Source organism: Rutidosis leptorrhynchoides, chromosome 3 (genome assembly GCF_046630445.1).
Source record: "Rutidosis leptorrhynchoides isolate AG116_Rl617_1_P2 chromosome 3, CSIRO_AGI_Rlap_v1, whole genome shotgun sequence".
NCBI classification, from domain to species: domain Eukaryota; kingdom Viridiplantae; phylum Streptophyta; class Magnoliopsida; order Asterales; family Asteraceae; genus Rutidosis; species Rutidosis leptorrhynchoides.
Window position 1 is genome coordinate 110896477 of NC_092335.1, and position 25022 is coordinate 110921498.

Consider the following 25022-nt stretch of genomic DNA (forward strand, 5'->3'; position numbering starts at 1 on the left):
CGAAAATTTGACTGATTTTTACCTTTTTTGACCAACTTTGACCGTCTTTGACAGACTTTGATCGAACTTTTAACTTTGACCGTCTTTTGAGTCGTTTTTAGAAAAAACGGGACGGAGAGCCTAAAAAAATGACGCATCGGCCGACGCGTCGGTCAAGTCGGCCGACTTTTACAACACTGATCAATACCAATATTGAAATAATTAATTATCAATAAAATATGAGAATTTTTTAATGATAATCCTAGTAATCATATTTCTATGAGATTTATAACTAATCCCAAAACAGTTAATGTCAATAAAGTATTTAAGGACTTTTTTTAATAACAACTCAATAAATTTTATAAAAAATGTATTGCTCCGTATTTATTTGTACACGGAAAGTAATCACACTTCAAAAAATTAACAATTCTTCAACGTATTATTACTATATGCAGAAATATAGAATTTAATGTTTTTAGAATAATTCAAAATATAAATACGAAATCTTAGATATCATTATTTTCTACAAATTCGTAAATTACATTCAATACATTGTGTAACCTAATTTCAGTTTCAACTTTCAACAGAAAATTAATTCAAACGTGAAACATATTCTTAATTTATCTCTTACGATAATAACTCCAATATACTCTACACTCATCACATGCAACCGCTATAAATAAATATAAATGTGAGATAAACAAATTCCAGTTTATTTCCCCAAGAAAAACGTAATACCTTTTCATTCCAACTTGTTTTTAAAAACTTTATATATATTATAATATTCTATATTTTCTCAAATACACATATAAAATTCAAATAAATAATTACGATACACCCAACCGCAAAATTCTTGTTATCGAAGTATTAAAAAAATGCAACTTTCGTATCATAATCAACAAAGAACAAACTAAACTGCACTTATATAAGCGCACACTCACCCCTCTCCCACATTCATCTTTATATCTATCATCTATCATCTCTCTTTTTTCTCTTGAATCCACATATATATTCGGGTTCGGATCTCATGGCTCTACTTTCGGATCTTATCAATCTTGATCTTTCTGGTTCCACCGATAAAATTATTGCAGAATACATATGGTATGCATTCTTATACTTAATTGCTTTCTTTTTTCTTACTAATTTTTACCCTCTATGATTCCCCTGTTTTATGGTTCATTCTGTTTATAACTTATGATTCTTATCATAAATTAAGTAGCTTTATCTATTTAATTGTATGACTCTGTTTGTTATTTTGTTAATGGCGCATATATATAATTACGTGTTTTTGTGCTAGCTCCGAGTAATTTGGGGTACTATTGTACTAATCAAAAAACCAAAATGCACATACTTATTTATATGAACTAAGAGATATATTCGAATCAATATAAACTCAGCAATTAGTGAATAAGCTTGCAAATTCCCTATATGTTCTTGAATCTTTACAAACTAAAAACTATAAAGCACATAAGAAGTTTGACTTTTCGTTGTGTACTGAATTAGTCAGAGCATCTTGGTATTGAATTAAATCTAATAGATTTAAATTCAATTTTGTCACAAATTAAATTTACTCAAAAAGATTTTATTTTATTTTATTTCATAGTTTTTAATTGAAGTGGTTACTGTTTATAGGATTGGTGGATCAGGCATGGATCTTAGAAGCAAAGCAAGAGTAAGTAGAATTATTTGTCAAGAATCTTGAAATTATTAATCTTTTTGGACTCATTTATATACTGTTATTTTTTTTTTTTAATTTTTTTTTTTTGGTTTTTTAGACTCTTTCAGGACCAGTGGATGACCCAAAGAAGCTACCCAAATGGAACTATGATGGGTCTTCAACAGGGCAAGCCCCTGGTGAGGATAGTGAGGTCATTCTATAGTGAGTATTCATACCCTGTAATTTAAAATGTAATTTTGTTATATAAAGATTGAATTTTTATATAATTTGTAGACTGACAATTGTATTTTAATGAAGCCCACAAGCTATATTCAAGGATCCATTCAGAAGGGGCAACCATATCTTGGTATTCATTCAAGAATCTCAAGATTCCTCCTTTTTTTATTATTAATGTTTAGTATGTTGCTTAAAGTTTGAAACTTTATTATTAAAATATTTTTTATTTTGGTATTTTAGGTGATGTGTGATGCGTACACCCCTGCCGGTGAGCCTATCCCGACTAACAAAAGATGTGCTGCTGCCAAAATCTTCAGTAAACCAGAAGTCGAAAAGGAGGTTCCATGGTATATATTGTTATTAATCATATATACCTTAAACCCTGTTTTTTTGGGACTTATTATCTGTTAATTAACTTATTATTTGATATTTGATATTAATAGGTACGGAATCGAGCAAGAATACACCTTGTTACAGAAGGATGTCAACTGGCCTTTGGGCTGGCCTCTAGGTGGTTTCCCTGGTCCACAGGTAATAAATCTTGTGCTCTTAATGCTTATAAATGCGCTCACGTAAATATTGTTTCAAAACTTTAATTGTATATTCATGTGATGTGATGCAATTTAGGGGCCCTACTATTGTGGTATTGGTGCTGATAAGGCTTTCGGACGCGATATTGTCGATGCTCATTATAAGGCCTGTCTTTATGCCGGCATCAATATTAGTGGTATCAATGGTGAAGTTATGCCCGGCCAGGTAAAAGTTTGACTTTTTTGACCAAGACCGAATTTTGACTCCGATTTTGGCCTAGTTACCATTTCTAAACTTATTTTTTCATGTTTGCTTACAGTGGGAATTTCAAGTAGGACCTTCTGTAGGTATTTCTGCAGGTGACGAGTTGTGGGTCGCCCGTTACATTCTTGAGGTACTTTAATCGACTCCACTTACTTATTAATTAATGTATTATATTATTATTACTAATTACTAATTTATCAGAATGTAATCTTGATATATAAATTCCCTTTTCTTTCAGAGAATCACTGAGATTTCTGGGGTGGTAGTCTCATTTGACCCCAAACCAATTCCGGTTAGTTCTTTTTTTTTATTAGATATATATAAAATCACTATTAAAAAAAATACTTTTTTTCGTGTTCTATTCTTATATTTGATTGGAGTGTTGGGTTCTAAAGATGTAATATTGACCAGGGTGACTGGAATGGCGCCGGTGCTCACACGAATTACAGGTATTCTATGCATATCTTTCTACTTAATCCCATTTCATTCATTTCGTTAAGTTTAATTTAAACTAAATATAAAACCATAATCATGATCTTTCAGCACAAAGTCCATGAGAGAAGATGGAGGTTATGAAGTGATTAAGAAAGCTATTGAGAAATTAGGTAAAAAGCACAAAGAACACATTGATGCTTATGGTGAAGGCAATGAACGTCGTCTCACTGGTCATCATGAAACTGCCGATATCAACACTTTCTTATGGGTACACCATAAACTAACGAAAAAACTCAAATTTGAACACATTTTATGTTCCTCAAGGATGTAATTATGTATAATATTATCGCGCAGGGTGTTGCAAACAGGGGAGCATCTATTCGTGTTGGTAGGGACACTGAAAAAGACGGAAAAGGTTACTTTGAGGACCGAAGGCCAGCTTCAAATATGGATCCGTACGTCGTGACATCCATGATCGCAGAAACTACCATTCTATAAAGCAAATCTTGAACAATAAAGATTTGGTTGATGGAATTATGAAGCCTTTTTGGGAGGGAGATTAAAAAAAAAAAGGACGAGCATAAGATTTGGAACAACCCTTCTTATTGACTGTCTTTAAAATTAGTTTGCATCCTACCTTTTTTTCTTTGTATTTTTTTTTTTTTTTTTAGTTTCATCTTGATGTTTCATGCTTCTGGGAGTAAAGCATTTTGAGTTCAAAATGTAAGATATCTACTACTGCATTTGAGATTTTTTCCATGTTGTTTTCATGGAAAGATTGTTGATATTATCTATTTTTAAATAACAATATGGAGGGTTGAAATGGATCCCTTTGTTGCTCGCTCTGTTTGCGCATGTTTTGAACTTTTTACTAACATGTTTGTTATTGTGTACTACATCGATCTATTTATAGAGTACAAGATACATACAACTGTATTGGACTGAGCCTATCGGGGCGAGTCATTTACACTAACCTAATTTAAATTAGTATCCTAATACTTTATAATAACAACGTATTAGATTCAGCGTTTTGATAATATTTTTATGTGCCAGAAGAGTGTCTTGTTTTCGCATACAAATGCAAGTCTTTTCTGAATCTTCTTGGACTAGACAAGCAAATCGACGATTACAATGTGATAATAGTTTATGCATAATACAAATTAGCTTGCATATCGTTTGTCACTAAGCCTACTTACAAAAGGTCGACTATGCAAAAGGCCGACTATGTGATCCCTATAAAAGAATCACGTCATTTTCTAAAAGTTCTTCACAAAACCAAGTCGCGACTTACGACTCGAGGATTAAGATGTGAGCTACATTGTTTTAGAGAATTAAAACAAGATAATCGACATTTTTATCTTGAAGTTTTGCCTTGATTGATACATACATTATTAGAATAATTCGTCTAGTTGCCGAGTACAAGGAGCTTTGCCCTTTGGTGATGTGAAGAGTTTAGAGAGCACAAAGCCGGCATACCTCGGACCTCAATCCTCCCAACATAGTTCTATGTGTTGGTTACCAAGTCAACGTTGTTTCTTGTTTCCTTGTTAGTATCGAAAATAGTAATAATACTAGAGTTAGATAATACTGCACCTAATGTCATTTAGTATAGTCACATCAAGGCAGCCATTTTATAGTGTTGTTTCTTGACTTCACTTTAAGGCCTCTAAGTGATATCTATGGGCTAACGCCAACCTATTTTGAAAGGATCTTAATGTGCGGTTTTGCGATCTACTAGCATTTTTTTTCTTGTAACTTAAGGATGAATAACATTGGATTACATAATGTGTTTTGACGGAGTTATTCATTTGCCTTCCATGACCACTTATCTTTCAGCCTAAATGTATGTGCAATTTTTGTATCATTCAACCTGCCCAAATAGAATAATTCAAATAGTCCTCTGTCCCATTTAAATTCTCCATAACTCTATTTTAATTGTTCATCTTACTATTCTCGTATATGTCAATAAAATTGATCACTTACAAAAAAATAACTACTAAAAATCATTAACATCATACATTAGCCTCATTTACTATCGTTAATCATTTAATACTCCGTACTTAGTAACTTTCAGTTCATCAATTTATCATGGAAATGATAACTATAGCCCTAATATGATGCATTAATATTTTCAATATGATGACGAGTATGCCCGAGTGTGACCTGGGTAAGGAAAAATAACCCGCACCGTCATTTCAGAATAAGAATCATCATAAGCGTAAGGAAGAAGTGGTTCAAGGAGCTGAAATGACCAAATTCGAAGTCTTCATTAAGGACATTTGAGGTCCTTTTATTGGTTTATCCTTTCTTGTTTAGTTGTTTTCTCAGAATTTGTAACTTGTTCTTTCGGTTGCGTTTAGTCTTTTTTAGTTACGGTTATGGGAAGGCGTGACTCGGTATAGATAGTTTGTTGGTATCGATTTCTAGGTACGAGCCTCGCCGGGTTTATCTTTCGTATTTTTTGTTGAATTCGTTTTCTTTTCGAGAATGTTTTCCGTTTTATGAAAGTTATCGTTATTTTCGGCAAAAAAGAAGAAGATACATTATCATAAGAAAATATTTTGCAATAAATGTTTAAACGTATCCCTTCGGGTTACATTTAGCATTCTCCATATAATATAAATCAAATGAAAAAAAAAAAATTGTGTGACACTACTACATTTCTCGTCATTTAGACGTGTCAGATAAGCTAATTAGACGTGTTTTTCAACATGTCTAGATGGAGCAGCACTAAGTGTTCCTAGATTCTCAAATAGACGTGTTGAACACGTCTAATTAATTATATTAACACGTCTAATTGATTAAATTAACACGTCTAATTGATAATTAGGCGTGTTCCTTTTTTGTCAATTAGACGTGTTGTCAATTAGACGTGGTAAATATTAACCCTGGTTAAACTCTCAAATATTTTAAATAATACCCATCAAATTCTCAAATATTTCAAATAATACCCGCCAGATACCAAATGCACCAAATATACCAAATCAAATTTACAAAAACCAAACTTTATATTAACCCTGGTATGTTGTAATTTTTGTTCGGTTAAGGTTGGTTCCATTATGTGCGGTTCGATTATAGATAGTTTGTTTGTTTTACCGTTTTCTAGGTTCGAGTCTCATCGGTTTCATTCTTGTACTTTTGGTACTTTTGATTGAAGATGTTTTCCATTTCGCTATCTATACGAGTTTCGTTTTTTCACTAAAAACAAGCATTAAACATTTCATTGCAGCTGTTAGAAAACAAATTATAAGTCAATTTACGGGTTTACCCGTTTATTCCATAAGTCATATGGCAAACAAAGTCTTATTTATTTGTGACCATCAGACACACTAATTAATTAATAATCCAGACCATTAAACAAGCGGATCGATCATGGCTCCACAAGATGGTGGTTTCAGCAATCATAAAGGTAACTACACACGGTTCCCGTATATTGACCCAGGCCTTTGATATTAACAATGACCTTTCCTTTCGTTTGCATTGTCTCTTCCCACTCTGATCGATACACCACGCTTTGCTACCCACATGAGAAGGAGTCGATGTATGTGATTTCATGACAACCAGTGAGCCGACGCTCATTGCCCTTAGCCATCCATGTGATAGTCGTACCTAAGTATGAGCTTTTAAATAGCCTTTTGAAGGGTTTTATATCCATTCTCTTCTCTCGTTGGTCTAGCGATGTCGAATTAAACAAACGCGCTACTTAGCTGTGCTACATCCCTTCCATTAGTCTACAATGTCATTGTATTACCGTAGTCGTGGCTGTAATCGATTGATACTAGGCGTTGTGCGTATCGCACAAAGAAAATATTTTGTTGCGAATGAAAAAAATATTAAGGAATTTCCAATCTAATCTTCTTATTTAAATAAGGGTTAACAAATAGTCTATATACTTTTTTAAATGTCTTGATGTATGCTATATACCCATTTTCGTTTCAGTGTCAGCTATATACTTTCAAAAAGTGTTATCATGTTAACAAATGGATACCAGTTACCGATACAACCGGTCAAAATAATTACGTGTAATTTTTTTATTTTTTTTAAATGTGACGTGGACTAAATATCATTAAAGATTAAAGCTATAAATCAGCTATATAGTTTCTCTTTTGTTTTAATGTAGGCTATATAGTTTCTTTTTTTGTTATAATGTAAACTATAAATATAAATATAAATATGATGGCACGTCATCACCTTTTTTGGTTAAAAGTTTAAAAAGTATAATCGTTTATATTAGTACATTTATTGAAAGTATATAACCGACAATGAGAAAAAAATAGATATATAGCCTACATCAAGACATTTGAAAAAATATATAGTCTATATTTAACTTCAACCATTTAAATAATAACTAAAATAAAGAAAATGTCTTTTATTTAACTTCAACCATTTAAATACTAGTAATAACTAAAATAAAGAAAATGTCTTAAAGTGGAGATCTTTCAAACAACAAGGGGCTGTCATATGTGAATAATATGGTAAGAGTAACGATAGAGCCCCTTAAGACTACTCTCATCGGCCTGTGATGCGAGTGTGTTATCCATTTGTGATGCAAGACATGAATGATGGATTGTAATGGTGTGTTATTCATTCGTCATCTATGACTCGTGATGATCTATATCATTTTAAAGCACATTGCAGGACGAACTTTGTGCTTTTAATATGTTGTGCATTGTACTTAAGTAACTTTTATTCATTTGTGGTTGAAAGAAAATAATGACTTGACGTTAATGTGACGGTTCTCTCTTTGTCGAAAATCATGCATGTATGGATTGTAATTTGTGATTGCTCTAATAAGTAAAGAAGCTGCAGCACTTCACTGCTCGTCTTTACAATTATGCATAACTTCAAAACCTCCAACCTCCACCGTGCGCCACCACCCCAACTCCAACTCCGCCGCCTCCTCACCACCATCTCCGTCACCCCTTGGTACAACCCACCACCGTCAACCACCAACCACGAACCAATAAACCCACTCCTCACCACATTATCTCAAGCCATCATCACGAACAGTTCAAATTCAAACCCACTCGAAACCTTACTCCGTAAACACCTACCATCTATCAAACCATCTCACGTAATCGACCTAATTAACCTCAACCCACACTCACTCAACCCACACTCGCTGTTATCCTTCTTTAAATGGATTTCAACTCAACCACCATATCGTCACACTATTCAATCATACGCTACCATGATCAAATTCCTTTCAGCTTCTCAGTTGCATTCACAGTCCGAATCCTTACTTAAATTTGTTATCTCACGTAAAGGAAAACACTCTGCTGGTTCTGTATTTCAAACATTTATTGACACAAAATGTCCCAGTTGTGCCAAAGATGATGACTTTTCTGTTTTTAATTTACTGGTTAACTGTTATTTAGATCATGGTTTTGTTTCTGATGCGATTCATTGTTTTCGGTTGGCGAAAGAGAATAATGTTAGGATTTGTTTCGAGTGTTGTAGACGGATTATTGATTGTTTGTTGAAATCGAATAGTAATGAGATTGCTTGGGGGTTTTATATGGAGGTTTTAAGATGTGGATATGGTGCAAGTGTATATGTTTTTAATAATTTGATGAGTAGGTTTTGTAAACAAGGTCGAATGAATGACGCCAAGAAGGTGTTCGATGAAATGCCTAAGTGGGGATTACGTCCGAGTTTGGTTACTTTAAATACTTTGTTAAATGGGTATTGTAAACTGGGGAGATTGGATGACGGGTTTAGGTTAAAGGAGGTTATAGAAGAGAGTGGATTTGTTACTGATGTGTTTACGTACAGTGGTTTGATTAATGGGCTGTGTAAAGCAAGTAGATTAGGTGATGCATATAAGCTGTTTGATGAAATGTGTAAAAGAGGTTTGAAACCGAATGATGTTATATTTACGACGTTGATTAACGGTTTATGCAATAATAAAAGGATCGATTTGGCTATGCAAATGTACGGTAAAATGGTAACAAGAGGTGTCAAAGCTGATTTGATTACTTTCAACACCCTTGTAAATGGTCTTTGCAAGAGTGGTAAAATTAACGAAGGTAGAAACCTAATTAATGAAATGATTCGCGTGGGGTTGAAACCTGACAATATTACATACACATGTTTACTTGATGGATGTTGCAAAGAGGGAGATTTGCAATTAGCACTCGACGTTAAAAATAGAATGATCAATGAAGGAATTGTTCTTGATAATGTTGCGTATACAGCCCTTATATCAGGTTTATGTAGGGAAGGTTTAGTTATTGACGCAGAAAAGTTACTTAGGGAGATGACGAAATTGGGTTTGAAACCTGATAATGCCACTTACACTATGGTTATTGATGGGTTTTGTAAGAAGGGGGATGTTAAAATGGGTTTTCAGTTGTTGAAGATGATGCGTAGGGATGGAGTTGTACCAGGAATCATAACGTATAATGTGTTGATGAATGGGTTATGTAAGCTTGGGCAAATGAAAAATGCAAATAAGCTGTTACAGTCAATGCTTGATTTGGGTGTGTTTCCAGATGATATTACTTATAATCTTATTGGAAGGTCACTGCAAATATGGAGACCGTGAAACTTTTGAAAAGTTACGCAGTGAAAAGGGACTTATTTATGATATTGCTTCTTATACATCACTGGTTGAAGGTTGTACTCAAAGCGTTACATATAATCAGAAGAGATGATATTAACTTTAAAGGGCTATCTGTTTTTATGAATGTATACGAGACTATATTTGAGTTAGGAAAATATTTTGATGTACAGAATGAGTTTGCATCCTGGATTATGGCATTTGAGTCATCTTGGATGTTGCCTTTTGTAATTGGCAAATGCAAATAGTTAGAAAAACTTGCTACAATTTGTGGAACCACTTATTCGCACGTTTGTTGTGTAATCGCTTGTTAGGTATGTATTGACGTAAACTTACTTGTCTTTTGATGTTATATAACATTTCTATTAATTAATATATTTTACATGTTGGCAACTGTATGCGCTAGATTGGTTCTAAGGTGCTTTGTTATATGGGGAGACTCTTGCAGTATTATGTGCTTCCAATGCCATTTGTTATTACTCTCTGCGTTCCAGTTTAATAGTCCACAGACAAAAAAAAAACACAGTTTTGGAAAAGTCATTATCGCACTGTACTTTTTGTTCACTTTACAGTTACCTCTTACTATTATTTATCTTTTTATTTTACATGCATAATGTAAGGGTATAAAGAACTTTATCTCATTATTCTCATCTATTTTTGGAGTGGACAAAAAGCAAAGCAGAACTATTAAATTGATCGAGACTGAGAGAGTAGTATCCTTTTGTACCTTATTGGCAAAATGCATAAACATGAATTGACTATGAATACATATATAACTAAGCTAGATACATACATGCATTTATCTCCAGCTGCTTTAGTAAGGAAGGTGAGTAAAATTTATTGGGCCATTTACTTTTTGAAACTGCTAGGCTTAAACTTAAATTTTTTTGGAGACGTTTTTCTGTAATCTGCCATTTCATTGATAAACCCACCCAAAGATAACCGTCAGTAGAACCTTTCTTTTCCCAATGAGGTGCCAAATAAAGCGTCATCCTTTGTCACGCGTTGGTAGAGATCAGATGTGACAATATTAAATCTGTTTGTATGGGGACAGGTTAATCTTGTATTCAACGAAGCAAGGTTGCAGGCGTTGCGAGTGGGACAGGGTTCGGGGATATTAAGGTTGCAAACAGCCAAACAGGGGAATTGTTGTAGGTGGTTATTGTTAATGCGACCAGGGTGTTGCAAGTTGCGACATTTTTGCAGGCTGCAACAGGCTTGTACCCAGGGTGCAACTAAATTCCTTAAGATCTTTAACTTTCTGACTTTACTCGATGGTTTGTGGTAGGGCGTGACCTTTATGTCGCACCCATGACTCATTGTTTTAAAAAATGTTTGTTTTGCTTGGTCTTTTCACTGTTTTCTGCTCCAATTGTATTCAGTCCATATCTTTGACCTGACCATATTCAGTCCATATCTTTGACCTGACCATATTAAACAAACTATTACATACGAATATTGTGGCCTTCTCTATTCGAATCAGATAATGTAAGGTGGATATTGCTTTATAAAAATGTGTGTCTTAGGCGATATCAGTGAGGTATTTCAAATCCATCATTAAATAGGATTTCTTTAAATAAATAATGAGAATATTACGCCTGATATATTTACATATACAATTTGTTACTGATGTGGGTTGTTGATATTTCTGCTTCAAGGCTAGTTGTTTTTAGTGTATATACACTGTAGTTACAGACTTACAGTTGTGAAGTTGGTTGGATTATTTATTTGCTTGTTTAGATAATCAACTTTATATGCTGTTGTGTGTGTTGATGAAGTATGCAGCATTATGCACTTATACTTTGGTATATGATGTGTTTTTCCATAAATCTTGATTCATACACTAGATTTAGTAGTAAAACATGAGTCTCTAGTTACCAAGATCTTTGGTCATTCGAACTTTCGTAGGAATATTGTGATTAATACAATTTTTGTAAGTGTGGCTTAAAATTAATTTTTGTTACCGTAAAACTTTTTTGGTGTTAAATTTAATGTATAAGCATATCTCTGATGGAACATTTTGCTATAAATTCTATTTTGTTATACTTAACTTCATTGGTCATTAGATTCAAATGCAGATTGATAGTGTATGCTTACTTCTTCGCGTCTTGTTTTTGGTCCTGCGCTTGAAGATTATACTGATCTTGGGTATATAATTCGACTGTAAATGTTTTATATAGTTTACTCAGGTTGAGGGCAGTATCATCAGCTGTTAATATTCTCAACACTCTCTTTGTGTTGCTCAGGTGAATCACATAACTTGGAGCTCAATCCTTTTTGTCTATTTTGTGCAGCCTTGGAAAAACACGTTCAGATTGGACATTTCTCTAGCCTTGAATCCTTGATGATGCAGACATGCTTACGGTGAAGAAGCTATCTCATTATACTTCAAAGTTTTTAATTTTTAATCTTTCTTCCTATTTGTTGTTAATTTCGACTCTAGATTAGTCACTGATACCCATGTTTGTTCATGCTTTGGTCTCTGATAAGTGCACATTATTTGTTTTTCATCATTAAAGGTATGAATATGATATATGTACAAAGAAAAGTTTTAAAGTTATAAACAATACAATGCAAATATAATTTTGGAATTCTTGGCTTTAAATTTACAAACAACAACAAAACCCAATATCACATGAGTGGTGTATGGAGAGATTAGATGTAGATAATCATTCTCTATCCGAGAATAAAAACAATTCATTTCTCCACCCAGAGTGAAAATACTCTCAAAAGTAGAGAAAGTCATCTTCTCTTCGAATTATAAAGATATTGTTTCTGAGTGGAACTCCGGCCAATAAGTAGGAAATTTCTGAAAAAAATAGTAAAATAAAATTAAAAATAAATTTGAGACGCCATGAAAATGGTATAATCAAATTTCCATGGGTTTTAAATCCTGCCTGAAATTCAATTTAGGCTCTAAACGGAAGTCAAGACGTCAATTTTGGCTTTAAATATCTTTGTAATTAACCTTGTGTTGTAGCTCATGTGGTAGTGGCTTGTCTCTCTTAGCGAGAGGTCAGGAGTTCGACTCCCGTGAAGTTCAACAATGCACACAAGGTTGCCCCTTAAGATCAAATGTAATTGAGTGCAAACTCTGTGATTTCCATTAAAGTTTAAAAGATACAATACAATGAAGAAGAAGCAGATATATATACTAACACTAGCAGTTAAGTTACTAACATCTAACTCTAACTATACTAACAGACTAACGAATTTCTGTTACAATTTGTGAGATATCTCCTAAGCTTCTCATACTGACTGGATGTCACCTTGAGCTATGTACATTGACTTTCATGTTGACCAGATGCAGTGATATTATCATTGTTACCCCCTGCAAGTTGGCAGTGTGAATGGATCACAAATGTCAAACTTGGATATACAATTGAAGTGTGGAGATTTTCATAGTGCCTTTGTGAGAACATCTGCAACCTGAGATGTGGAGGGTATGAAAACAGTAGAATTAGATCTAGCCTTGATCTTGTCTCTAACAAAGTGACAATCAATCTCTATGTGCTTGGTCCTAGCATGATTTATAGGATTAGAAGCAAGAGCAGTAGTAGATTCATTGTTACAAAATACTTTGACTGGCTTTGTTGGAGGGATATGTAGGTCAAGTAATAAACTTTGAAGCCATGTAATAAACTTTGACTGGCTTGGTTGTTGCGAAGCAACCAGGGTGCAACAGCAACTTGTAAACCGAATTCAATTCTGTGGGGCTGTCAAACGTGTGTTACAGGTTGTACATTTTTGCAGGCTGCAGCAGGGATGCACCCAGGGTGCAACTAGATTCCTTAAGATGTTTAACTTTCTGCTCTATCTTGATGGATTGTGGCAGGGTGTGAGCTTTATGTCGCACCCACTGACTTGATTTAATTAAACATTGTTTGTTTTGTTTGTTCTTTTCACCGTTTTCTGCTTCAATTGTCTTCAGATCTTTGACCTGACCATCATAAACGAATATATTACGTACGAATATTGTGGTCTTCTCTATTCGAATGGGATTATATAAGTCGGATATTGTTTCTTATAATTTGTGTATCTTAGGCGATACCAGTGAGGGATTTCAAGTACATCATAAAAAGGATTTCTTTAATAAATAATGGACAATAATATGCTTGATAATTGGATATACAATCTGTAAGAAAACGGGTATGAAACAGACAATCTGGATTTATTCCTGAATCGTGAAATACTTTCCTAATTAAGTATTTCGCCCCTCACAAGCCTCGGGTTTACACGAAATCCTAATTGGGATAAGACAAGAACAATTTTGTTTCTAGGTAAGAACAAATCAAAATCACGTATGAGCGAATATGTGTGTTTCTTATGTGTTTTTTGTGAATGCAGAAAAACTATGAAAACCCGAAATATAATCAGTTTTCGGATCGCCATTGTTTCTAGGCTAGAAGAAATCAAAATCACGCTGCCCCTTGACCTCGCAAGGGGGCGCAAACCTTTTTGACCCTCGCTATTTGCACGATAGTTGCTAGCCAACTCTTACGGGCGTGTACTCCACACTCTCCGAACCCGTTGTTAAGTATAACTAGCTAACTCTTGCATCCAAGTAAATCCCAATTAACTAAAATTAATGTTAGATGACATTAAAATCACTAACACAGGTTAAGTTTTTGTTGCTGATGTGTGTTGTTGATTTTTTCCTGCTTCAAGGCTAATTGTTTTAGTGTATACACTGTAGTTGCAGTTGTGAAGTTAGTGTATACTGTGACAACCTGGAAATTTTCGACCAAATTTAAACTTGATCTTTATATGTTTCCGACACGATAAGCTAAGTCTGTAATGTTGAATCTCAAAATTTTGGAACTACATTCATGTAATCAATTACCCTTTGACCGTGTCCGACGATTCACGAACAATTATGTGTAAATAGATACGTATGAATATATATATACATATGTGTGAATATTAAGTTGAGAATTATTAATAAAACATTTAACGGTTTGGTTGATATGAAAAGAAGTTATGAAATCTATTATATAACTTGAAAACGTTAACAAGGTATTAAACGTATAACGTTATACTTATTCGGTTTAGATAAACATCTATGTAATAAAACGTGTTATGTGAAACGTATGTGTGTGTGTGTGTGTGTATATATATTGACAAAGTACATTGAACTTATATATAAGCGGTTTCGAATACAATTAATAGATATAGTAACACCTGTTTGATATTAAACAAGTTAATATAAACTTATGAGGATAAACATAAGTTCTAGTAATAGATTATGTGATCTGAATATAATTTAATTTTAGAAGAATAAACTTTATGATAGTTATTTGATTTAGTTTCAAACATACGAAAACATTTTCAGTCTAAAAGAATTATATTACTAAAACGTTTTATAATGTAATTTGGGTATGTATATAAAACCTAATTAAAGTTTTATAAATCACAAGTACATATAATTATGGTTTCAAAGATATAAAACGTACTACGATATATTTTGAAAGAATTGTACATTTTACAACATGTCATGAAGTAGATTATTAAAGTTATTATCATTATCTTTTATTGTTATAAATTTTAGAAATTATATAAAATGATTTGAGTGTCACGTCTTCTTTAAAAAGGAATATAACTTTATAAATATCTGGAACCACTTTTGACAAATTATTGCCAAGCCATTTTAATATGGATAAAGGTTTTAACGTTATCTTAAAATTTAGAATCTTTCCAGAAACCTTTTGACGAATGTTAAATGATAGCAGTCCGTGATTCAATTAAATATATGAATAACTTGCAACGTGTATTTAAAACGTGTTTATGTATATTATAGTTCAAATTAGTTAGTAAACAATAGTAGCATTCATTTGTTCAATTGATAGTTAAGATAATTAGAACGTTTGAGAAGTTAAAATAATGCTAGCTATAGTTTTAAAGTATAAATGTTATTTGATATAATATTTTCTATTATTTAAAGGATTTAGATTTTTTTTATAAACTTTAAATATAATTAGTCTTGTAAAACTATAGATTATATCGTTAAATAAAGATCCTATATTATTTGATATATTTAAATAAATATCGAGAAGACGGTTTATAGAAGCAGATGACCAAAACGCTTAAATGATTAAGTTACACTTCGAGTGATATAATTATTGGTGAATTAAGTCTAAGATACACGTCGCGAAACGTAAAGTACTAGATTTCACAACGTACGAAATAACGTTTGAAAAACCGGAACCGAGTCATGAACCGTTTTCCAACGTACAAGTCATCGAAATAAAAGTTACAAGTCAACTATGCTCATGAATATAATATAATATATATATAATTATATAAATTAAATATATATATATATATATATATATATATATATATATATATATATATATATTATATATATATATATTATATATATATATATATATATATATATATATATATATATATTATATATTATTAAAACTGTCGGCCGCCTTCAATAATGCAAATGTGAGCTGGAAAACTTAGCCATGCGATCGCATGGCATTAAGCCTGAGTTCCCATGCGATCGCATGGGGTCTGGAATCAGGAGAGGTTATAAAGCTCGATCAGTTTTGGACGAAATCATTCACATTCAATTTCTCTCATCTCTCTATGCACTCTATATATATTTATATTATTATTATTATTATTATTATTATTATTATTATTATTATTATTATTATTATTATTATTATTATTATTATTATTATTATTGTTAAAATTAATATTATTTAGGAGTATTATTATTATTATTATTATTATTATTACTATTATACATAAAATATTACGACGGAGTGCTGTCCGAGTAATTTCAAAATGGTTTTCGAGCGGGATAGAGATAAGAAAATTATGGGTTATAGCTATGGAGGTTATGGGTATGGTTCGGGAGTATAGCTCGTGAGGTCAAACTAGTGTTCATCATCTCCGTTACGTCTACGTACTTTTCCTGCAATATTGAATCACAATATTGATACGTGAGCATTCATATCTTATCTTTTATATGTTAATAATGTATCCCTGATTAGTGCTCGAGTATATATGATTATGCATGCTTGTATGTTTAATTTCGTCATTAAATAGTTTATGATAAATCATGAATTTAATACATATGCTACTGAGATAAGGTATATGATATGCATGTCGTTGGAAAGCTAGCGAAAAATTAATAACTCTTCATTTAGAAAGCATATGGTTTCGATGAACGTATTAATAGATATAGTCAACTGAATTATTATTAATTTTAGTATTATTATTAAAATGACTATTATTATTACTATCGTCGTTATTATCGTCGTTATTATTATTATTATTATTATTATTATTATTATTATTATTATTATTATTATTATTATTATTATTATTATTATTATTATTATTATTATTATTATTATCATTATCGTTATTAATATAAGTATTATCATTAAAATTGTTACTGTTATTATTATTACTATCGTTATTATTATTACTATCGTTATTATCATTAAGGTTATTATTAATATTATTAATATTATTATTATTATTATTATTATTATTATTATTATTATTATTATTATTAAAAGTATCGTTAATATTAAAACTATCATTTTATCAAAATTATCATTTTAATAGAAATATCATTGTTATTATAAAATATCATTATTATTATCATTTTAGTATTATTATTATTAAAAATTATCATTTTGAATAGAATTATTATTTTATATAAAATATTATTTTTATTAAAGTTAATATTAAAAAGTATCATTATTATTAAAATTATCATGATTAGAATTATCATTTATTATAATTAAAATCATCATTAATAAATAAATATTGTTATTATTATTATTAGTAGAATAATAATAATAATTATTATTATTACAAAATAATACAACTTTTACTTATTATTATTATTATCAATATTATTTTATCAAATAAATATGTGATACAAATATATTTTACCACACGTAATATAATTACATTAATAATACATACCACTATATTTTTATAATATTGAGTGAACTCTTACTTGAGATATATAAAAGTATATTTTTATCATATATAAATTTTTATTTATTAATAAATGACTTGTATTATTTACTCTAATAAAATATGATAAATATATTTAAATATATAAAACGACTATATTTAAGTTATATATTAAACATGTATAGATTTTGGAAGTCATTTTGGATTAAGTTGACTTTTGTTGACTTTTGCATATCGGTCTCGAGCATTAGGATTGTGATACACTACGACTTGATCTAAATTGTTAGACAGATATTGACCAACATATAAATATATATATACTTAATATAGGTTCGTGAATCCGAGGCCAACCTTACACTTGTTCAGTGCCATCATATGCATAATTGTTACGAAATACAGTATAGTGAGTTTCATTTGCTCCCTTTTTAAATGCTTTTGCAATATATATTTTTAGGACTGAGAATACACGCGCTTTTATAAATGTTTTACGAAATAGACACAAGTAATCGAAACTACATTCTATGGTTGGATTATCGAATCGAATATACCCCTTTTTAGTCTGGTAATCTAAGAATTAGGGAACAGACACCCTAATTGACGCGAATCCTAAAGATAGATCTATCGGGCCTGATGTGTGCGAGGTGTAGTACGAAATAGATTATATTTTACTACGAAATACTATTAAATACGATACAATTTACACAAGTTATTTATTTATTTATAGAATGGATATACCTAAACCTTGCTACAACACTTATAGGCAGTGTACCTAATCGTAGAGTAGTGTAGTTTTTAGTAAGTCCGGTTCGTTCCACAGGGAGCTAGCTGAGTTTAACGCTATATATATTTTAAAAACTATATTTGTATAAATATATATATTTATATAAGTAGTATTATTATTATTATAAAAGGGGGTTTTACCGTTTAGTGACCGGTTTATTGATTTTAAGTCTTAAGTCACAATTAAAACCTAATGTAAAATATTAAATATAAATACAACTTAATTTAAAGTGTAAAGTAAATGACGATAATTAAAAGTGCGATAAAATAAAAGTATGATAATTAAAAGTGCAATAAAATAAAAATACGATAAATAAAATGCGATAAGATATAAAATAAAGGAATTATGCTTATTTAAACTTCCGTAATCATGATGTTCGACGTGTTGATTTTAGTTTATTACCAAGGGTTAATTGTCCTTTGTCCTGGATTATTCGATATGTCCATCTGGTTTTGTCCATAATAGTCCATCGGTCATAATTATAAAGTGCGAGAGTCTTCGCCAAATTAATCTTATACCCGAAGTCAAATATTCCAACTAATTGGGGATTCGAACTGTAACAAGGTCTTAATACTTTGTTTAATGAATACACCAGGTTATCGACTGCGTGTAATCCAAGGTTTTAATACTTTGTTAACAATTACACCAATTACCCATGAATGTAATCCACCCCTGTTTTAATGAGTCCAGTGACAATTAATCCATCCCCGTGTCCGGTTAAATGAACAATTATTAGTATTTATAGATAACAAGATATCATTTAATTAATATAAAGCCCATTAATAGCCCATAGTCCAATTTTCACAAGTGTCGGTCTTTTGTCCGAACCCCAATTATGGTTCAAAACCCAATAACCCAATCTTAATATTTAGTCCAATATCACGATTACTTCGGCTTAAATAAGCATAATAATAATTTAGCTACGAGACATTAATTTAAAAAGGTTGAACATAACTTACAATGAGTATTAATCGCGTAGTGTTATACGGACAGAATTTCGACTTACAAACTTAAAACATTCGCCACTATAACCTTATTATTATTAACTTAATATTAAAATTATAATTATAATTAAAATATATATTGAGAGAGTAAGAGATAAGATTGAATATGGTGTGTGTAACTCGTCCGAATTCTGGCCAATTTATAGACCTGACCAGCCTTTCTACTCCATGCGATCGCATGGAAATTGTTCCTCCTGGCCATGTGATCGCATGGCCGCCATCCACTGGTCACATATGATTCCAAAACGTGGGCTACTCGTATTTAAATATTATATAATATAATATATATAATTTTATATAATTATATATATATTATATTATATTCTTGTGCATCGTTGACTTGTAATTTTAGGTCCGTTGCGTAGCGCGTTGATAGTTGGTTCATGTCCCAATTTTGGATTTTCGAACGTCCTTTCGTACGATTTAATATCTTGTATTTTGCGTTTCGCGGCTCGTACTCTTGTAATTTTTAGACGTTTCTCAGCAATAATTTGAACCACTTGATTGTACTTTGTACTTTTTAGCATTTTGGTCGTTTGCGTCTTCAAATCTCGAATCTGTCTTTTGTCTTCACCTTTTATTATTTAAACGAATATCACTTGTAAATAGAACAATTGCAACTAAAAGCTTGTCTTTCTTGAAGGATAATGCTATGAAATATATGTTCGTTTTTAGCATTATCAAATATTCTCACACTTGAGCGTTGATTGTCCTCAAGCAATATAGAACTTGAACATAAAAACATACTTGAATCACTTCTTTATTCTTCACACTTTATACATCAGTGATTTTGATACGGCGGTATGAACAATGATAGTAACATTGTGGTTTACAGTCCCACATGACTATGAAAATTTAGATCCTTAAGGAAATTGGATCTTTATGAAAACATTTGATCTTTTGAAAATTCAATCTAGTTTTTACCCTAGATAAGTTTTCCGGAATAACCCTTCACCGGTGTTCGCAAATTGTTTTTGTGGGTTTTGTGGGTTTCAGATTTGAAAATTTTAGCTCAAAACTTGTAGTTTTGTGCCACCCACTTGCTAACCTTGTATTTGGAAAGCAACACGTCCAGTATACTTGCTCTGTATATTACCTTTCGGTAAACTACCGTCCGATTGTAAAGGAAAGCGTTGAACAAGCAACTGTTAAGGCAATGTCTAATGACATGCTTTTGATTATGGTCTATATCGTGTCGGATGCAATTACTATCCTTTGTAGGAGCAATAGTAAAGATCACCCTATAGTTTTTCGGTCTGGGACAAGGTCCTGTCTTCAACCATGCTATTCAACCACCGTTCTTACGGTTGATACCCGATTTGGTTCAGGTGACCTAATGAATTCCAGGTGAATTCTTAGGATTTTACGTTCAATGGTAATGAACTCATTGAAAATGGGTTTTCAGAAAACAAATCGGTTTGTAATTTAGTCAAAATATTTTCTCATTCAAGCTCGAGTTTAGATATCATCGAATTCCATGAGTTTGTAATTCTCAATCTTTAAGGTCAATCTCAAGGATTGAGTAATATCAGGCTTAAATGCTGATTTTTGATCTTTATGGAGATTATCCTTTCTGGGGATCTGATTCATTAGTCTTATAAGCTAATTTGCACGGTGCCCCCCCATTGTACGAGACAGGTCCTCTCATGGATAGGATAAGTCTGACCACATGGTGACCCTGTTTGATGCCGAGGTCCGTGAATTTCCAGCTGATTTTCGAGAAAACTTTTCAAGGTTTTTCGTAGACTCTACAATTGGTCTGGACGATAACTTCCTGACCTAAATCAAGAAGCGCGTGTCTTTTTCTCGGAAGACTTTACTTCCTTTTAAATTTTATATTACAATAAACTGGGTAAAACTGATTAATATCGTCTAAAACAAAAGTATCTTCAATTATTTGTACAAAAATATGTGATATATGTTCTAAATAACTTGGTAAAATTTTCCCACACTTGGATTTTATTTTTCTTTCTTTACCTTTTTATTCTCTTCTATTACATTTTAAATGAATTCAAGCGTTTTGGGTTGTTTCTCAATTTATGTCCTTTCCAAGGTAACAATAATTTCGATGTTAACACCTAGTTTTATCGTTCATAAATATGTATAAAAATGATTTTGAGTTCATTTAGTTGAAAATTTTTTTAAAATTTTTTACTAGAAGTGGGTAGTCAGTATATAAGACTAGGGCTGTTCTTTATTATCAGAGAGCACTAGATTCTAATACAACTATTGCGTTACTAGTAAAGTTTAACGGTGGCTATTAAACCAAGTGTATAAGTCAAATTTTTAAAACCGAAAGAATTTAATCCCTTCCCACACTTAAGATCTTGCAATGCCCTCATTTGCAAGAAATCAGTAACAATTTAAATTATTGAGGGTGATTAGCGTAGAAAAATGATTAAATTTTACCAAAGTTTCCAAACATATTGTTGTTTGTTTGAATGATAAATGGTGCACTTCATTTGTTCATTCCTGCAGTTGTTATTTCACATATATTTTGCATCTTGTCGTCAAAATTAGTTGCTTTTGCTGAACTTAATGCCCGTCTTTGAAAATGCGCTGTTTTACCCTGTTGTGTACATGAGATAAAATACATACAATACAAATATAAACATGCATGGTATTTTGAAATGGGACTTAATATCCCACTTTCAAATTACAAAAATGAAATATTAGTACAAAATAATAAAAATGTTAAACATTACATAAAAGTATCAAAATGTTAAATGTTTAACATAAATAGGTAAAAATAATAAAAGATAAGAAATCACCAATGGAACACTATTGATTTGGATAGGGATTCCAGTTCATATCATCGCTCGGGTTCCATGGTTGGTGATATGTGTCCTGGTAGGCTTGATTGGGGTCGTACAGGTCAAAAGGTGGTCGCATGTCGGGCTGATGTGGTGGATAAAAAGCAGACCGAGTCGGGATGTAGTTATTTGGTACCTGATATGATACCTGGCTCATGATTTGGTGCTGATGAACTTGCCAGCTATCGTGTTGGCGTCGCCTGGATTGCTCATACTCATCCGCGGCTCTCCACTGCTCATACTGATGATGCCTAGCCTGGTTATTTATTTCCACCTCATCTACATGATGGAAGACATCAGTATAACTATCCCTAATGACATCCCTAATGTCATCTGCTTCCTCCATCTCCTCATCCGAACCCCTCTCTACCTGTGGATGGTTGCCCTGATATGGTATTGGCATATTGTGCCTCCGTTTTAGTACCTTTGCACCTTGATAAACCTGCAAACCTATAGTATCGGTTTGTTCCTCAACCACCATCATTGAACCCCCGTGTTCCCTATCTACACCTAAATACTCTCCAATGAGAGTAACAAAAATGTCTCATCCTATTATTCCCCCGTCCTGTATTCCTTCCACAACTTTGGACAAATAAAACCCAACACAGTAGGGGATATTAACAAAGCCTCTAGTGTCTCGAATGCATTTAAGGTAGAATAAATCGTTTAGGGTCACTTTCTCCTTGTTTCTACCTCTTTGTGTAATCGAGTTTGCTAAAAATTTATGTATTATACGGAGCTCTGCTTTATTAATATCTAAATAGGAGTGTCTTCCACCCCGCATAAACACATTAAAATTTGACATAAGCCTCCATATGGCGTTAGCGTCAAAATCTCTATCTACCCTCTCACCTTGATAAATTAATGCTGTACAATCAGGTGATAATAATTCAGCGGGCGTGTAAATCTGTAAAGCTCTAGCCATGTCTATCATAGACATCCTGTACATCCTACCTCCAAGTAAAAATCTAAGAAAAGTCTTATCGTCTAACCTATCTACATCATTATTTAAGGCTATAGTACTCATTAGCTCAACACACCACTCCTTATATACAGGCCTACGAGTGGTAAATAAACGTTCTCAATCAGGAAAAGAAGAGTTGCCATACCTTTGGATTAGTAATAGCCTAACTGAGTTAGCTATGTTGACCCTTTCCAAAGGATCCCAATCTATTACCCTTGGTACTTCCACATTTTTGGTACAAAGCTTAAATTTGTTACGTTGGTACGTTGGGTAATCTCTCCAGCTTCTATCAAACCTTAGATTGGGATGTAACTCCTGTTCATGAATTCTTGAGTGTTATATTACATGGTGAACGAGAAATATTATGTAGACAATAAAAAATTGTGGTTCTGGTTCATAGTATGGCACGTGTTGATCATAATGTTGTTGTTGTTCAGGTTGTGGTTCCAGTTGCGGTTCTTGATTAGGTTCTTGTTCAGGTTGTCTAGACGATGATGCACCATCCGTATCTGTATTTCTCTGCAAAACACATTAAACACAAAATTGGTGCATCCAAATATGCATTAATGTTAGCAAAATAACAAATTAAAACAATTTCAATAGCATGTTTAATCCATATTAAACTGTGATGACCCAGAAATTTCTGACCAAATTTAAACGTTATCTTTAAATGATTTAATGTTTTCGACACGATAAGTAAAGTCTGTAAAACTGAATCTCAAAATTTTTGAACTACTTTCATATATTCAAATACCTTTCGGTTATTCTTGACGATTCGCGAACAATTATATGTATATAGATACATATATATATACTATAACTTGAAAACGTAACAATGTATTAATTGTTTGATACTGTAAATTTAACTTATTGGTTTAAATATTTATTTGAATATATATGATAAGTTAGAATATTAATTATATGAATAACTTGCGACGTATATTTAAAACGTGTTTATGAATGTTGAAAATATATATTAACTTGGTCATAAAACGATTTGTTATTATATATATATATATTAACAAATAGCGAGACAACGATTTATAGAAGTAAATGACCAAAACACTCGAAAGTTTAAGATACACTTTGAATGATATAGTTTATTGATAATTTAAGACTATATTTTGACAAAGGTACGAGTCACAAAACGTAAATTGCGAGTTTTCTAAGCGTACAAAAATGCGTTCGAGAAACCGGAACCGGGACATAAGTCGAGTGATAACGTACGAGTCATCGAAACGAAAATTACAAGTCAACTATGCACATGAATTTAATATAATATATAATTAATTATTTAAATTATATATATTATATATATTATAAAATATTATGTCGACAAACAAGAAGTTAAAAATTTGTGAGCTGTCCCAGGGTGCCATGCGATCGCATGGCCTTGAAGCACAAATCCCATGCGATCGCATGGGGTACTTTTTCAGAAAAGATTCTATAAATTCAAACGATTTCATTTCAATCACACACATATTTATTTATGTTACTTCCTCCGTATTTAAATTATTATTATTATTATTATTGTTATTATTATTATTATTATTATTATTAATCTTATTAATTATTAGTATTATTAATTATTAATTAGTAATATACATAAAATACTACGACGAGGTTATGAGCGTGTCACTTTCAAAAATGGGTTTTTGAGCGGGATAAAGTTAAGGAAATTATGGGTTATAGCTATGGAGGTTATGGGTAATGTTCATGGGTATTATTTACAAGTCAAACCTACTGTTATCATCTATGTTGTGTCTACGTACTTTTCTGCAATATTGAATCACAATATTGATACGTAAGCATTTATATTTTATCTTTTATACATTAATT

General features: G+C 31.9%; 1 protein-coding gene, 1 long non-coding RNA gene and 1 pseudogene across 2 annotated transcripts; all 3 read left to right on the forward strand.

Moving 5' to 3' along the window:
* The first annotated feature begins 888 nt into the window (after positions 1-888).
* LOC139896657 (glutamine synthetase) lies at positions 889-3924 on the forward strand. The gene is made up of 12 exons (XM_071879303.1): positions 889-1080; positions 1612-1651; positions 1755-1858; positions 1955-2003; positions 2114-2220; positions 2317-2404; positions 2501-2629; positions 2724-2798; positions 2907-2960; positions 3080-3117; positions 3212-3371; positions 3458-3924. Exons 1-12 carry the CDS (start codon positions 1007-1009, stop codon positions 3599-3601), a joined length of 1062 nt encoding a protein of 353 aa, XP_071735404.1. The 5' UTR covers positions 889-1006; the 3' UTR covers positions 3602-3924.
* A 2551-nt stretch (positions 3925-6475) lies between these two features.
* Positions 6476-10186, forward strand: LOC139900306 (uncharacterized; annotated as a pseudogene).
* A 169-nt stretch (positions 10187-10355) lies between these two features.
* On the forward strand, positions 10356-12009 carry LOC139903030 (uncharacterized). Its single transcript, XR_011777879.1, has 3 exons — positions 10356-10378; positions 11732-11813; positions 11960-12009. It is a non-coding gene; the product is annotated as an uncharacterized lncRNA (long non-coding RNA).
* The last annotated feature ends 13013 nt before the right edge of the window (positions 12010-25022 follow it).